This window comes from Limulus polyphemus, unplaced genomic scaffold (assembly GCF_000517525.1).
Source record: "Limulus polyphemus unplaced genomic scaffold, Limulus_polyphemus-2.1.2 Scaffold2394, whole genome shotgun sequence".
NCBI classification, from domain to species: domain Eukaryota; kingdom Metazoa; phylum Arthropoda; class Merostomata; order Xiphosura; family Limulidae; genus Limulus; species Limulus polyphemus.
Window position 1 is genome coordinate 102,101 of NW_013668004.1, and position 17,741 is coordinate 119,841.

The following is a 17,741-nucleotide window of genomic DNA, read 5'->3' on the forward strand; positions in this document are numbered from 1 at the left end:
CATTGTAACTTTTGTATTGTTAGCCAGGCATGGCTGAAAGGTCAATATAATAAAATAATAAATATATGTAAATTAATAATATTATGAGATTTAAGCTATTTAGTCTAAACATTTATGTTTTTGTGTTATAATTTGTGTTCATTCTAGAATGAAAGAGGCATAATTTATATTTATTTCCTAATTTTTATGGTGGTTGCGAGAGTTATAGCATGAAAACTATAACAAACACAAAATGGTTACGTGGTCTGTCCCAGGGACTGAGCCTGTGCTGAATGAGTTAATGAAGGATTTCATTCCAGACAATATACAAAAGAAATCTAGAACATCTCATTAGAAAAGCAGTTAATGTATGGAATACTTTATGAAATAAAATGAATTAGAACTCGTTAAAGATTAATTCTAAAATAGACAGAACTGTTCAAGTGGGATTGATGGCAAAGATTGATTCCACAGTCAATAAACACATTTGTAGGTTTATAAACAACAAAGAAAGTAATCATTATTTGAGCCTTAAATCCAGAATGAGTTAATATAGATGCTTTCAAAAGAAGTCATTAATGCAATTGTTCTAAAATTAATCATTTAAGTGCTAACCTATAATAATGGACTTTACCTTTGGTGTAAACCATGAAGAGAAGCTGTCAGCAGTTCTAAAAATTTGGAATATATGATATGTTTATCTTGGACATCTTAATGGACTGTAAAAGATAACTGGTATTTTTCAGCACCATTTATATTAAACCTTTGAATTCTAAGTTAATGAGAAAAATAGGTTTTTGAAGATAAAATATGAGCATTATTAGGTGAGAATGTTTCTGAGATATTTTTCTCTTTTAATTTTTTCCTTGTATTCTTCTAGAGAGATCCTTAAATGATTCAGAAACCCAGAGCAATGCTGATGGCCTAGATGATGATGATGAGAAAGAAGATTCTGATGATGAAAAGGTATCAACTTGAAATAAATATTTTTGTATGTTGTTGTATGCATGGTGTTAATACTCTTACCTGGACTTCATAAATTTGATTGTAAAACTTTGTCTTAGTGCTTTTTTGATAAGGTTTCCAATATCAAGATTGTGGGAATTGTCTGACTGTAAGCCATTTATCCCAAACAAATTACTGTTGGAATCAGAAAAACTAAATATAGCAAAGGCATGAATTCTAAATAAGTCTGTATATAGTTTAAAAATTACCTTTTTGCACACTAATTGTTTCATTAATATTAAGTTTCTAATGAATTGAATTATTTAAATAATGATTTTCAACTTTACATTAGAATGAAAATTAAGAGATTTGTATTTAAACAAACATCACAACTTATTACAAACTTCCAAAAAAAAATTTGCCCACTAAGTCATATATTAATTTTCCTGCAGAAATATCTGAAATAATATTTTTTTCACAGAGCCTATGCAAATCTTACAAATTGTAGGTGTACTCAGTTACTGTAAGAACTTTATGAATATTTGTAACACTTTATGTGGAATGGTAAAGGAAAGAAAGAGAGAATGAAATAAAATTTATTTAAAAAAATACTTTATTATGCATTTAAAAAAAATTTGCATTTTATTGAAGTAGAAGTTAGACATATTAATGACTTAATAAAGTGATTAATATTCTGTAGAATGTAAAATTTAGACAACATTATTTTCAATCATAGTATTAACCCTTGTGCTACCGGTAGGTCAAAGTGTGCGTGTCACAACCTTTTAAAGAGTTACATTCAAAATTTAAACTACTTTATTATCATTGTATGCAAATAAATCTGGGATCAAAACATAGTTAATGAATAAAATTTTAATATTAATTAAGTTTAAGTTCTTAATTTTATAAAGAAATGTTTTAAAAAACCTCAATCTCTCCCAGTATGAGAATTGTGACATTTGTTATCTACGTCTTCCCTTTTCTCTAATTCATTTACCACCTCTCAAAAAATACGGAATTTAATGTAAGTCAATCGTTATAATAAGGATATTACTTAGGCAAAGCATAATTATAGCCTTCAACCTCATTTGTTTATGAAGCTATAAACTAGAAAATCAGACCCACTTACAATGCTGACCTATCACATCCTTTCTTTTATAAGGTTTCTCTCATGCCTTTTTTTTTTTTTCACATCTTGCCTATCTATCATGCAAAGTCATTTTCATTTTGAAATTTCACATGCAAAATCTTTATAATGTCTGTATAGTTATCAAACATTTCTTAAGAAAAAACTTTATATTTTATCTGTTATTTTCAGTAATTAATCTCTGTACGGGTTCGGTAGATTTGAACTTGCAACCACCATAAAAAATTACAAAATAAACATAAATTATGCCTCTTTCATTCTAGAATGAACACATATTATAACACAAAAACATAAACGTTTAGACAAAATAGCTTAAATCTCATGACATTATACATTTATATATATTTATTATTTTTATTATATTCTTTCACCTGTGCCTGGCTAACAATACAGAAGTTACAATGACGGGGCTCATGTGCCCTCATATTACTGTATCAAATAACATAAAACTAACCTATGGTCTGTGCAAAGTAACTTGTCTAGGCTGTGTTTTAGTAGACTACTATTTTGTAAAATACAGTCACATTTCAATTATTTTACATTATATATGTATATAGATTATTGCTATTTTGAAATAGGTTCTTAAATATATTTTTTACTAAAACATAGAACAGTAAATAAAGAAGTAAAGCAAACACTTATCTCTTCTAGTTATGACCTTTGTACTCAGTTGCTGCTTGATGTAGGTTGCTAAGCCTTTAAAAATTTTGCACATGGACGATATGAAAAAAGATATTTTTTAAAATTTTTATATATACATTTGAACAACTAAGAAATCATAAATTACTACACCGGTACATAGAATTCCACTATAATTTATCAAGCTTAGTAACTAAGATATATTTTAGTCTAAAAGAATATGAAATTTGAGCAGGCTAAATACACACCTTACGTCATTGAAATATTGGTTCAAAAGAAAGAAATGGCACTAGTCGTGTTAGAAAGGCTGAGAAAACCACTAAGAGGACATTCTGAGCTTCCAATTGGTTATTTCTGTAATTTTAGTTTCTAATTCGTATGAAACTATAGACTCAGTTTTAGTTTTTGACTTAACAAACATCTAATTTGAACCAGTGCCGCATTCAACATACCACGTGAAACACAAAAATTGATGTTTATCTTTTTCTTTTAATATTTACTTTTAAATTAAGAAATTGAGTAATGTATAGTTCTAAAATTTGCATTATAATCTACAGTTTGATACCAAACTTATTGACATAAATTCAAGAAATAGTAGTTCAATAAAATTTTGAATGCCAGTCAACAAACAATTGTATTTTTTTTTTAGACCCAGATACAGCTTAGTTACTGAGCTTGGTAAATTATAGTGGAATTCTGTGGTATTTATATAATAATTTATGATTTTTTTGTTATTTCAAAATGCATATATAAAACCTAAAAAAAATATTTTGTTTTACATTCTCCACGTGCGACACTTGATAAGGCTAACCAAGCAGGAAATGAGTACAAAGTTCGTAACTAGACAAGATAATTGTTTTCTATACTTGTTTATTTATTATTCTAAGAAAAATTACTGAAATTTGAGAACTTATTTGTAAATAGTAATCATGTATTATAACCCAAAATGTGACTGTATTTTACAAAATGCTGGTCCTCTAGAACACAGCCAAGATAAGTCACTTTCTAAGGACCAGTTTTATATTCTTGGATATGGTAATATGAGTGCACATGTGCTGCATCATTGCAACTTTTATCATGTTAGTCAGACACGACTGAAAGGTCAATAAAATAAAAATAATAAATATATAAAGATGTATAATGTTATGAGGTTTAAGCTATTTAGACTAAACATTTGTGTAAGAACTTTTAGTCATTTTAGAATGAAAGAAGCATAATTTATACTTATTTCCTAATTTTTTATGGTGGTTATGAGGTTGGTCAAATTGACCAAGTCCATACAGAGATACAATAGTAAAAATAACAGATAAAATCTAAAGCTTTTAAAAAAAAAAACATTTGATAATTATCTGAAGGTTATAAAGATTTTTTATCTGAAATTTGAAAATTTTCTGATGCATAAAAGTATTTTTAATCTTAAAATCAAAATTACTTTGCATGTTAGATGAGCAAATCATTTCTTAAAAAATCTTAAAACTTAATAAACAAATCTGATATTGTAATATTTACTGATAATCTGCAAAATTTCATGAAGATATGCTTAGTTTATTAAAAGTTATGACATGAAACTATAATAAACACAAAATGGTTATGAGGTCAGTCCCTAGTGAGAAAGTTAAAAGAGTTACCTGAGTAATCTTGTTATAAATTATGGACATCTGTTTCAAAAATACCTCACTGCTGATCTCTAAGCTCATGCTGGGCTGAAAACTACCATAATATTCCAGTAGTTTAAATTTACAAGCATTAAGTTTTGTAAAACAAAAAGAAACTTCCAAAGTAATTACTTCAACAAAATACCAAAGCAGGGGAACCAATAAATTGTCTTTATGTAGTATTAAAAAAAGATAACTTTATGAGAATTTGAATATTTAATAGCTTATGATGATGAAATGCTTCTGCCTGGTGTAGTAACTGCAAGTTTAGTAATTTATAATTTGTACAAAGAAGAAATGAAACTCACTGGCAAACAGACTGTAAAGAAAAAATAATACCAGCTTTCAGGTGACATATGTATCATTTTATTAGCTTCCAATATTTTGGAATCTGTAAAACAAAAAATGCTGTGAGTTGAATTTTACAATTTTTGACACCTTTTCAAAGATACATTGTTTTGAAATTGTTTATGCCAGAAATAAGAAAAAAACATATAAAAAAAACTACAGATTTGCATTTGTTTTTTTGTTTAAAATGGTAACTTTATAACATCTATCTCTGCAAGGCATGAAATTTAAATATATGCGAATCTAAAATAGAAATTACAAGTGGGTCAATTTTAATTAGGTTTAGCAGTTTGGATTTTTTTTTACTACTTTGTCAAAAACAAATATTGAACATTTGATTTACAGATTTATTTTGCAAATGATTTCAAGGAAGAGATTTGAACAGATGTTTTTGAAATTTCATGGTGTCATTTGCCCTTGTAATACCAAGCAAGAAAGGGTTAATCAGGTAAATTGTTGGAAGTACAAAAATGATAAGATAACACAGAATATTTTACTTGAAGACTTTTTAAAATAATCGTATGTTCAATGCTAATCCATTTTAGACTAATACAGAAGATCTCGATATGGTAGGAGAAGCTTTACAGTCATCTGTGGTGGATAAGTGTGAGGTAAGTGTATTTGAAAGTACAATAACATAAATTCAAAATTTCTTTTTCCCCAACCCCCAAAAATAATTAATTATTGTTAATTTTGCTTAAGTAAATACCGAGCATTACAGAATTAGATTAAAGGAACTTGTAATACAAAAATTAAAGTTTTGTTTGCAGATAAAACAAGTAATTATGTTTTTAAAATTTTAATAAAAAATATGCTACATTTTGCTAGGTTTACCTATCATTGTCATGTGGATATATTTGAATGATGGAACAAAACTGTCACATGCTGTAGTATCAACAGCCACAAGATAAAAGCAAGTGAAATACAACTGTTAAATAGTGAAAAATTAACTATTTTTACATCTGAATAATGGCAAATGCTGTTTTGTTGTTTTTTAATAAAATTGTTTTCTTTGATTTTATTCTGTATATATTATCTGTTAATAATTTTAATACCCACCAAAAAAAAAGTGCTTATTTTGAGTCATTTATCAGAATTCATTCAGCTGGTTTTCTGTACACTTCCTGCAAACGACCTCTGCATGATGCTGAGGTATGTGTATCAACATGTTTGTTGTATTCCCCCCTGTTTGTTTTTTACAGCTTGCACTCAAGGTTATTTTTTGCCAAGTTTTGTTAATCTATGTGTGGTGTCAACAGGAAGCATAAAATATTTTCACACAGCTGTTCTGTGAAACATCAAAAGACTGAATTTCAAATTCTTTGTTTTCATCTTTACTTAACTGCTATTTGCTGCATGCTACACATACATATTACATAGTGGGACAGCCCACATGCAATTTATGCACAAGCACAGGATCATAAAACCAAGCATCTTTTTTTATGATTTACAAATGAATAACTGCAGCATATTAAAGATTAAAACATACTTTTGCATGTTTAGTGTTGTAGCATGGTACATGTATCATTTTATATAATAGTGCAATATATCGTATTTTAATATATCATTACATTCTTAATGTGGCTCTTGAAAGTGTGTGCATATCACATATTTCAATAATTATAGAGTGTCATTGTTTAATAAGACAAATGTTTTAAACAATTGTAAGTTTTTGGATCTGGCTAGTTTTTGTTTTCTATACCTAGGCTCAAATGGTTCTTATGCCATTTACCGTACTGTACACCTTGTACTTACAGATTATAAAATGTTTTTAGAACTTTTTTTGTTTTTCAAGTTATACATTATTATTTTCTTTATATCCTGTATAGCAACCCAAAACAAGCATACGAGTGTGTGCCAATGTCATGCATAGAATATTAGATTGCTTTTCCTAGTTAAGTTATTTCTTCTTTTAATTTACAGAATGATAACAGAATGAAAGGTAAAGCGAAAGGTGAGTAATACTGTAGCATAAACTTTTTTCAGTGAATTTTTGCTGTTATAGGAAAATATATTGTTAATAAATGTGGTATTTTTTTATACATGCCTTTTTATCAGTACACATAATGACACTTTGTATACAAGGTTTGGAAATTTCAGGAAACCATATGAAATACATCTTGGTTTTTGTGAAGACAGATAAATTTTGCAATTTGTTTTATTGGTAGAGAGCAAGGCTGCTTCAACATCTATTAAAATCTGACTATAAGGAAAGTAAATGTGGGCAATGAAGTTGAAAATTATTTTTGTCAAACTCATTTTATAAATGAAGTGCTAAATAGTACCAAGCAGTTCATCCTGTGGCAGAATTTTTATAAAACAATATTAGGCATCTATTGATAGTATTTAAAGAAACAAGTGTTGTGTTCTGACACTGTTTTTTACTTGAAGAGAACAAGTGAATAAGTATGCTTTCCTAATTTTTTATCAGATATCCAACTTAACATCATTGGGGGTGAGATTGAAGTGGCCTATAGAATTTGTATTATTTGAAGCTCAGATTAGTAAATTTTGTGATAGATGCATTTAATGAAAATAGTCGTATTAATCTAAAGACTTGGTCATACAAATGACACGGTGAAACTACTAACAAATGAACTTGTTTGTTTTTGAAACTAAAAAATTTCAGCATTTTCCTTAAGCAATGTTTTAAACAATATGTTTATGAATATATAATTGTGTATAAAGCAGATAATAGCTTTCCATTTGCATAAGTTACACTCAAAAGTATTTGTATGCTAACAAATTATAGTAGATCTGCAAGAGAAATAAAATTATTTTCTTACAATTTTATCCAATTAATAAGATTCTATATTTCAGTACGTTCACCCAGCAAAATATTAAAGTTTGTGAGTTTAGTTCTTCCTGCTTGTTTAGATTTTAATGAGTGAAGCATTTGAGAAAATGTATTAGTAAAAGAGGAATGAGGATAGTGACCTTGTTCTTAGTTGTTGTTGCCATGACATTTGTATTTAATTTGAAGAGATCGTAGTAAGTAAGTGAAGCATGTTTTCTTATAATCAGCATACAATGAAAATTCCTAACGAAGGTGAAAAATAAAATGCAAACATTTGTGTAGATGAAGCTAACCTTTTTTAGAATCACATGGGATATAGTAATTAATGTTTTTTCCAAATTATTCTAATGTTTGTGTTCAGATATTGTGACAAAGTCATCATAATGGAGATGTTAAAAGCACAAATTTCTAACTGTAGGGTGAAGGATGCTAAAATCTGTATGATCAATATTAAAGTATAAAAAAAGTTGTCAGTGTATTAGATGTTACTTTGAGCTAGGGATTATTTTAGGAGATATTTTATATAATTCAAAACATTAAATGTTTGTTATTTAAGTACTCTTTTACTTCTTTTCTTGGAAAGGACAACAACTACAGTTGAAAGATTATTATTGGACCTAAGATTAATTACTGTCCCCTTGGTTTTTTTTATTTAATGGGAAGGGCTTGTTAGCTGAACAGGAAAAAAATATCAGAATCTTACACATCCCACATGTGAAGAAAGTGGAAAAAATTGTATCCTATATAACCAGCTTTGGTAAGTAAAATCAACAGTCACTGTAAAGGCAGATCTCAGTGGCTGAATCAAGACTAAATGATGTTTTTATTGCATTGTTTGTGGAGTTTGTCAAATTGTTGGATGGTGAAATTACCATAAACATCAACAAGAATGTTTTTCACCCAAGACAGGGGTTGGTATACATCTTGAATAAGCAGCTGTTTTAATTCCTTGCTCAATAGAGCATAATAGTGATTGTTTTCATTCAAGGCAATGGCATAGGTGTTGGAATAGCTATTTAAAAATAAAAATATGATGTTTCACCCTAATGGAAAAGTGTCATCCAGCAATTACAAAAACATCCAAAACATGTAATAAGGTGGATCAGTTTTCATAGAAATATTATTTAACAAGGCCTTTCTGAGAAACCTAGAAAGCGTTGTAGTTTCCTCCAAACATGGGAAATTACAGGCAGCCCCCTATTTGGGAAAGTGGGCATTGTGGCTCTTTTGAAACAACTTCAAGAATGCTATGAAAACTAATATTCATTTGGGAATTAATGGAAAGAATAGTGTTCGTATTCCGGTTTTGGTGAAAGTGGTGAGAAGCAACTGGTTTCCTCATGGATTCTCTGCTTGAAATATTTAAGGAGTCATCATATGTAAGCTTCTGAAATTTCGGATATTTGATATATATATATTTAGTAAAAATAAAATAAAAGTGAGTTCTAAACTGATATTAAAAGTTCATTGTTTATGTTTTAGTGGAAATAGAAAACAAGATTGTTAAGGAAACTGACAGTTTGTTCATAGTTTTATTTGTTTTTATGTTTGTGAATGAGTGCTCTCACAGGCCACTGCCTGGGAAATTTGTGGTATTATTTTTATATACTACCTGTTATGAGCATCAAGAAGGTTTGGTCTGAGTACCAGCCTGGATACTAGTAATCATATGATCCATTATAATATTAATTTATTAACAACAGAAATGACCAAAGAAGGCATGTCTGTGACACCAACACTTGAAGAAGAAAACTCTAAATCACAAGAGGAAGTGGACAGTATCCAGCAAACTAACAACAAATGGGATTCAACTAAAGATAACTCAGAAGAGGTTGCTGTTGAACAGGCTTCTGCACTCTCTTCTCCAAAACCAGAATCTGCACCTGTTGTTGCTCCACTTACAGTAGAAGATGTACTTAGCATGCATTCTCCAGATCAGAAACCTTCGGATTCATCTCTGATAGTTAACATCGATGACATGCAAAGTGACTTGGATGCAGATTTGGAAGGTGCACTGAGTGAGACTGGTAGTGATCGTTATCGTGATGATAAAAATAACTCTAACAATTTAGGTAATGACAAACAATCTTTAGAAAGTGAGAGTAAAAATGACAAAGATTATGAGGACAAAACTCTTTCAACAGCAATCATAGAGTCTAAGAAAGAAATACAACCCAGTGATTTAGACTCAAGTGATCAGAAAAAAATTAAGCTTACTCAGAAAATCAGTGTAGCAGCCGTAGATGGTGATCAACAGGAGAAAGAAGCAGTGGATGAGAAAGAAACGGCACAGGAAGGGGGGGATGGTTCTGTAACTAAAACAACTGAAGAACAACAACCAAGCACAACTACTGCTGCTAGCAAGGCTAAGAGGTTTGTCTGTTCCTAAGTAACACAATCCATGCAGGTGAATGATTTAGTTTCAGCTTTTGTTTTTGAAACAACAGTAATCCACAGCTGATTAAAACTTGAAGACATTTATAGGTCCAGACTGCAGTTATAGTGTATCATAACTATTTTTATGGTTTTATCTTAAAAGAAATCATCCTCACATTTATTCAAGAACAGTACTAAAATTACTGAAATTTATCAGATTTAGTATATGCATCACTTAAGCATTATTTTTATATTTATTAGATTATTTCTAATCAAACTATTTATTATTCTAAAGCTCTGGGGGAGAATGAAATGTTAATCTTTAAATTTCATTTGAATTGTTTGTATCATGATTGAAAATTAAACCTGTATCAGTGAATCTAAATTAGAATTGGATTTCTAACCTTTGTTAACAATATTTTTATTACTTGAGTAAATGTTCTGTGTTTTTAAATAGCACTGCTCCAAAAAATGGGAAAAGTGTTGCTAAAGAGGAAACAAGAGGTAAGTGTACTATCGATTACACCTGGGTATGTTTCTGATTTGATTTTTTTGTCAATTTAGTGTTTATGAAAATGGTGTATTTGCTTCTGGAAAGTATATATTTCTACAGAATCAAAGTGACTTGTGCAAGAAATTTTTTTATTGTTGTTTAGAGTATAGTCTGTTTTAGAACAACAAAAAACACATTGAAGTTACAGTATTATTAGGTACAAAATATTTAATAGAAACATAAGTTCTGGAAGTGTGTTTTTAAGGGTATTAATTTTTTACAGACAAATCTAAATAACCTGGTTTCTGAAAGTTTTGAAAAACAAATTTTTTGAATAATATCAATTGGTTAGTAAATTTGTAGAATGTTATTTTTACCAATTGATTTCTGTTGTCTAGACTCATTGGATGTATAGGGATATTTATCTAAGTATCAAAATGATGATTTCAAACTATTTCAGTGAATAATTTTGATGAATTTATATTTTTGATATTTAGTCTGATTATCTAGTATAAATATATACATATTGATTATGTTGGATTTTTTGCATGTTACAAATATAAAGTTTTCAAATTACACTAATGTATCATTTTTTTTAAGTTTTAAACAAATTTGTTACAGAACGAAGTAAACGTATGATTGCAGCAAGCAGAAACCTTTGGGTTAGTGGATTGGCTAGCAATACCAGGGCTGCAGACCTGAAGTCTTTGTTTAGTAAACACGGCAAAGTAAGACTCCTTTTATTTTCCACTCTCTCCAAACATTTGAAGTTTGGTTTTACATTTAAGCCTCTTTTTTTTCTTTTTTTTGGTACTTAGAAAACAAAATTTGACTATTTTATAAAGGGATACTTTCCCATTGATAAGGAAGAAAAGTTAGGATAATACAATATAATACTAATACTGTAAGCTTCAATTTAAAATGTGGCTCAGTTGTGATCACCAGAACCTTCTGCTGTTAGTGAGCAATTTAGTTAGTTGTATAAATGTTTCCTCTGCTTAATAGTCAGTCATGTTTAATATTTTTATACTGTCAGTATAATACACAGGAATTCACTGGAAATAAAAAATTAGAAGAACAATAAAGATTGATAGAGCTGGATGATAAATAACCAGTGGTGTATAAATTTCATTGTATTTTTTTAAGTGAGTATTTACATAAGCCATAATACTAGTAATAAGTAAATGCATATTTTTATACAATTATTATTAATTTTTCCTGTAGATAATGCATCAAACAGTTCTTAACATAAAATAAGTTATTACGATATATTTTTTTTTTTGCTCATCCAGGTTGTGGGTGCCAAAATTGTTACTAATGCAAAAACTCCAGGATCACGTTGCTATGGGCTTATTACCATGGCAAACAGTGAGGATGCCTCTAAATGCATACAACATCTTCACCGAACAGAACTACATGGAAAGATGATATCTGTTGAGAAGGTAATGAAGTTTGAAATAAGACAAAATACTTTTTTAACCTACTGTTCTTAAAATGAAATACAAAATATTTTTTAAAGAGTGCCTAATTGTTTTTTGAATATAGTCTTTGTTTGCTCTGATGTTTTGTGATGTTCATAAAACCCAATTGCAAATGAAATGTTTTATGCATGTTGTTATATCTACTAAGAACCAAAATAGTTAATATTGAAAGATTGGATAACCTAATGTGTAATTAAGTACGGTAACATGAAATTATTAGAAGTTAAAACAGTAAAATTAAGATTTCAAATTTTAAAAAACATCAGCTAATTTAGTTGATATCTGTGGTTACTGCATATTGAATGTGTTTCTCGAAAAGTCAAAGTTCTAGTGAACATACTAAATTTTATTTGAAATACATTTGAACAAACACAAAAAGAACACCATTAAGAGCTGAAATAAATTGCTAATATACATTAAATTCTTAAAAATAAAATTAACTGTTCATTAAAAAAAAAACTTTATTGAGGATTACTTGCCAAGCAAGGCAATAAAGTAATGAATTCTCATCTTCATCATGATTTACCTTCAAGTTAGATCTAGGGGACAAGCATCTATTGCCAAAATAAATAACAGGTAAGTACAGCATAATTGTAATATATGGAAAATTTCTATTAATCACGTCAGTTCAAAGAAAATATTTCTTGTTTCACTTTACACTGCAGCTTTTTATGAAGCATATTATATGAACAACATTGTAAATGAACTTAATAATTAAAAATATTTATTTAAAAAGAACAAGCACTTGAAGTTTATCAGTAAAAACATTTTAATGTCAATTGAGAGAATCTTCCTAATTTTTTAAGACGTCAAAGCCATAGACTTATGTTTCTGTAAGAAAAAGAATTGGTTATAACAAATTTGATAAATAATTTAAGTCTTACTGGTACAAAAGATATTAATTCTGAGATTAAATTCAGCAGTAGGGGGAAATAAGACTAAAGTGAGAACAGAAAAAATAGACATGGTGTTTCAAAACTTGCCATGACTAAGCAAATCTGGCTTTGCTAAAACAAATATACCTGTACCAGTTTTAGTTTTAACACATTTTGTCTCTAAAAATAGACCTTTTATTCTCTTCACTGGAAAGCTTCGTAAGAATGAAAGAGCAGTAAGTCAGCTAAATATCAGCATTAATATTGGTGCTTTTTAATAATCCGGTGTAGAAGTTTGAATTGTTAAAAAGTGACTAGCTAGCTAGTGCTAGTGGGTAATCCTTTAGCTGATTTGATAGAACACTCATATGTGGTGTGATAAGTCTTTGTTCAAGGCAAGTTAACATATACTGTAAATATAAATCACCACATTTGTTCCCAGCATGGGTCCATCCCATGACCTGTAAATTAAACCTGAGAATGGGCACTGTTTGTGAGAGAGGAAGAATGTAGTAGTTTAAGTTGTTAAAAAGTGACTTATTAGTGAGCACTAATGAATTAATCCTTTAGCTTAGTTAGTAGAGTACTCACCTGGAGTGTGATCTATCTCAGGTTCAAATCCATGAAGAGAAAATATATAGGTTGTAAAAATACATTACCACCACAGCAACTAATGGGCTTTCTAGAGTATTGATGTATATATATATAACATGATGGTGAATTATGCTTGTTTCTTTTTATCATGGGAGAAATGAAGAAGGTTAAAATTGTTATTGTGTGTGTTTTTGTCAGTCGTTAAGGTGATATGTTGAATTTTTGGGTTCTTAATGTAATTGAATGGCTAGTGATTGTGTACAGTGATCATTACCAGAACACACAAACCTGGAAATTGATGATATATATCTCATATATGTTAATGTATTCTTTGTAAAGATATATCTGGTATTATATATTTGTAGCATTTTGTAACCATTAATATATTTGAAGTAGTCTATATATTCCAGGAAACCAGTGCAAAATAACTGTGCTTATGTGTATTAATTGTTGGTAAAAAAATTGCTCGTGACTGGCAAAAGTCTGGCACATACTTGTTGTATACAGATGTAATGTGTAAGATGTAAGCTTGTTTTTTATTGTTGAATATTAGTCTTAAGATTTCATCTATCCAGTACTTATGACCAACAGTGCATTTTTGCATATTTATCAGCATGTATGTATAAAATTCATGAAAAAAAAACTTGTAAGTTTTGAATCATTATGTTGTTTCTTGTCATTTTTAGTTTTTAATAATTGTCATTAGCACAGTGCATACCAAGTACTAGTAATGTTTGGAGTATTTTAACCTACTGCAAAAAATGTGAAGTGTAATACTTGGCTACATCACTATTTTAGTATTTTCAAATAACTACGTATCAAGACAAAAGTCAAGTACTACTATTAAAAATTATTTTACAACATACTGGTGAAAGCTAGGATACAATTGATTAGCAAGACTGTGGTAATTTTTAATCTCAGATTTACATTACCTTATGCTGTAATGTTTAATGGATTTTAATTCTTTCACATGTACTTTTCTGTTTTCAGTCCTTAAAATAATGTTTTTGTACTAAAAGATTCTTACTGGAATATTATCAAAACATTTTCCTTCTGTGTGTATAGTTTAAAAAAGTAATTTATGTGAAACAACTTTATAAAGAAAAATAATTTCTTGTGTTAAAAAGAATCTTGAACAATTGATTGAGATGCTAATTTTGACTTTGCTTTCATTATCCTTGTAAAGACCAAGCATGAGCCATTTGGTACATTAAAGAGAACTGAAGGAAAGCCAGGAACAACGGGAAGTAAAAAAGTAACACCTAAAGGGTCGGACACTGCTGAGGCCTCCATATCTGTAGCACCGAAGGTGGAGAAAGGTAGAGTAATCTCGGAAATATAGGTTCTTTTGTCATTATTCATGTAGCTCTACAAAAATCTGGTATAAAACATCACATTGTATGTCTACCATAGAAGGGATAAGTCCCTAGCATCTTTTATTGCTTTAACACTTTTGGTATGGGCTTGGTTGAATCAGCGGAGTTTATGAACCCATGCTGACCTTTATAGTTTCCATATTATAACTTCTAATATGTTTTGTGTATCTACACAAAATTTTGCAAACTTTTAGTAAGCATTAAGTCTCATGTAGACAAAAAATCAGAGGTTAGAAATGTAGAGTTTTAAATGAATCTGATGGCATCTCAACGACCGGGAGGTTAAATCTATTCCACGACATGTGATACCCATCAAATATCTCTAGTACAAAAGGTACACTTTGAGCTAAATGGTCTGGTCAAAAATGAATAATTAATCAACTTATCTAGTAAGAGACACCGTATTTAATGATGTTTTCAAAACCTAGGTATTGGGGACAAGTATTAATCTCAATGGGTTAATGGTGCTGGTTATAAAAAATTGAATGAAGTCATGCCCAAATTCTTAATGCATAAACACTGCTGTGTCAGTTGGGATTCTAAAGGATGACAGATCCATTCCACAAATATCTTTCCCTTTGATATACATAGTACTGTCTACATCCACCCCTCCCCTTATGCATATGGTGACCTCAACTGTACTTCCCTACTCCGAATTTTGTTTTTTGACTATTTTGATGAAATTTTAAAAGCTTTCCATGCATGCACACCCACACACATTACTTTTTTAATTATATAGATTGTTTTCCCTTTAGATGAACCACAGAAAGAGGAAACTACAACTAAGGAAGAGGATGCTAAGAATGAGGAAGAAATGGAAGAAAATAAAGAGGAGGAAAAACCATCTGAACAAGGTGTGTTTTGTTTATGAATATGTGTTTGATCTCACATTTTCTCTGATGTATTACAAGCGGTAATTGAAATTAAATGTTTTTACAAAACCTTTTTTTTCTTCTTCTTTTTTAGGTCTTACAGTTTGCTTAATTTTCTTTTTTTTAATATTAACATTATTAGAAAATATTTGGTAGTCAATATTTTTTAAATGATTTTGTTTGAAGGTGAAGAACAGGTAACTGCTGATGAAAACAAAGAGGAAAATGAGGAAGATACTTCGAAGGAAAAGAAATCAGATGACAAGGAAGGGTCAACACGTAGCCATTCTAGAAGTCGTGGAATTGAACGTAGTAGGCATGGATTTTCACGTCGAGCAAGACCTTTTATAAACCGAAGAAGAGGCAGGGGGAGAGGTCGCGGGTCATTTAGTGCAAGAAATAACTTTTCACAAAGACGTGATTTTGGTAGGAAACCCTTTGTGCCAAGGTTTGGGTCTCGGTTCAACAGGTCTAGCAGCTTCTATTTTCAAAGATTCAGGGTTTGTATTTCTATGTATATATGTGATTTGGTTAAATTTAAACTGCTTCTATGAACAAGTTGTTAATACATATAAATTTTATTCATTATTTTTTACTTTTCATGCCTTCAATTTTGAACACAAAAATATCATATAAAATGTTTTTTATATGTATTTTTTTCTTCCTTTTCAATTATAAAATAGCTTTGTGTTTTATTTCTGGAATCAGAAGAAAAAGTAGTTTATATTGTCTCTAACCTTTATGATTAAACTGTTCAGAGAACATGTAAATATAAGATTTTGAACATCATAAAGAAATAAGTTTTGATGTAAACTCTGCAGTTTAACTCATCCATTTCTGGATATTACTTAACACCTTATTTCATCACTAGTTAAAGGACTAAAGATAATAGAATAAGTTTACTGACCATTGCTATACAATATTGACAAAATATTAATAAATAGTTAATTTGTATTTATTTCATAATTCAAAATCATAACTATATTTAATTGTTCATGATGTTAGAAAAACACGTAGGTTCAAGAAGTCTTGATGGAAATGAATAAAACTCTATATTTTGAAAGTGCTCAGGTTATAGGGTTTTTATTCGTTTCTATATTTAATTGTAATATTTGGTGGAGCCAGCTATAATTACAAGTATCTGTATACATTTTTAGTACACAGTCTACAAGATTTCTTTTAGCCGTGAAAAGTGTAATATTAAATAATTATTCTGAGATATAAGTCAGCAATAAACTGGATATCTTTATATTTAATTAACAAAATTAATTTGCAAATTTTTGAAATAACTGCACAAGTAATTAAGTTACTTAATACTTCTTAGTATCAGAAAATGTTATTATCTGTGAAATATTTCAGGCAATTATCTAAAGAAGTCTTTAATGTAATGAGTTATAAGTGATATAAAAATAAATTTGGAACTGAGAAAGTTTGTGAGGGTGTAGGAAAACCTTAAGGAATTTCAAGCCTGTTGCTTTAGGTACCTTTTGTTAAATTAATTCCACCACAGTTTAATTTCTTTGTGCTGTATTTATCAGTTAGTTCATTGTAACTGTTGCTTCATAGTGTTTCGTGTAATTTCATTTTATTTTCTCATAGACAAGTTATCTAAATTACTACAGGGAAATTGCCATTTTGCAAAATATTAAAATCTTAACTTTTTGTTAATTCTTGAATTATTGAACATGCTATAATAAAGCTTCTTAAAGATGATTAATATAACTATATGCTTTCCACTAGCGAGAGAGAGAATCTGATCGACGACAGAAAGATATTGAACGAAAACAAAGAGAGGAAAGTTTCAGATTGGAGAGAGAAAGAGAACGTTTACGGTAAGCAGTTTTTAAGGAACGGGTTATTCTTAAGATCAAATTGAAATGTTTCCTAAATAATTTTTTGTAAGTGAATTTTTTTTTACTTTTTAAACAATACTCTTAACCTTGCACAATTTTCAGATGATTTAAAAATATTAGTATGCTTACAAAAGTATGTAAAGTGAGTAATCTTTTCTTACTATGCTTTATTTTTAGTTTACACTTAATTTGATTTAGTTCAGATTGTAAGTGGTTCTGTAGGATAGAGCATGTTACAGTGTAAGTTGGCATTATGTCTGTACTCTCATAGGTGGTATAAGCATAGAAATTGTGCAGTAAACATCAGTATC

The 17,741-nt window shown here is 29.3% G+C and overlaps 1 protein-coding gene across 2 annotated transcripts in view; it reads left to right on the forward strand.

Moving 5' to 3' along the window:
- Positions 1–17,741, forward strand: part of LOC106466841 (scaffold attachment factor B1-like) — a 32,311-nt gene that overhangs the window by 8,963 nt on the left and 5,607 nt on the right. For both annotated transcript variants that reach the window (XM_013927144.2, XM_013927145.2), the window contains exons 3-13: positions 860–945; positions 5,259–5,324; positions 6,637–6,667; positions 9,214–9,883; positions 10,344–10,390; positions 11,001–11,107; positions 11,672–11,821; positions 14,516–14,648; positions 15,461–15,559; positions 15,764–16,077; positions 17,318–17,409. In XM_013927144.2, the coding sequence (XP_013782598.1) occupies positions 860–945; positions 5,259–5,324; positions 6,637–6,667; positions 9,214–9,883; positions 10,344–10,390; positions 11,001–11,107; positions 11,672–11,821; positions 14,516–14,648; positions 15,461–15,559; positions 15,764–16,077; positions 17,318–17,409 (1,795 nt within the window). The remainder of the gene's footprint in view (positions 1–859; positions 946–5,258; positions 5,325–6,636; positions 6,668–9,213; positions 9,884–10,343; positions 10,391–11,000; positions 11,108–11,671; positions 11,822–14,515; positions 14,649–15,460; positions 15,560–15,763; positions 16,078–17,317; positions 17,410–17,741) is intronic.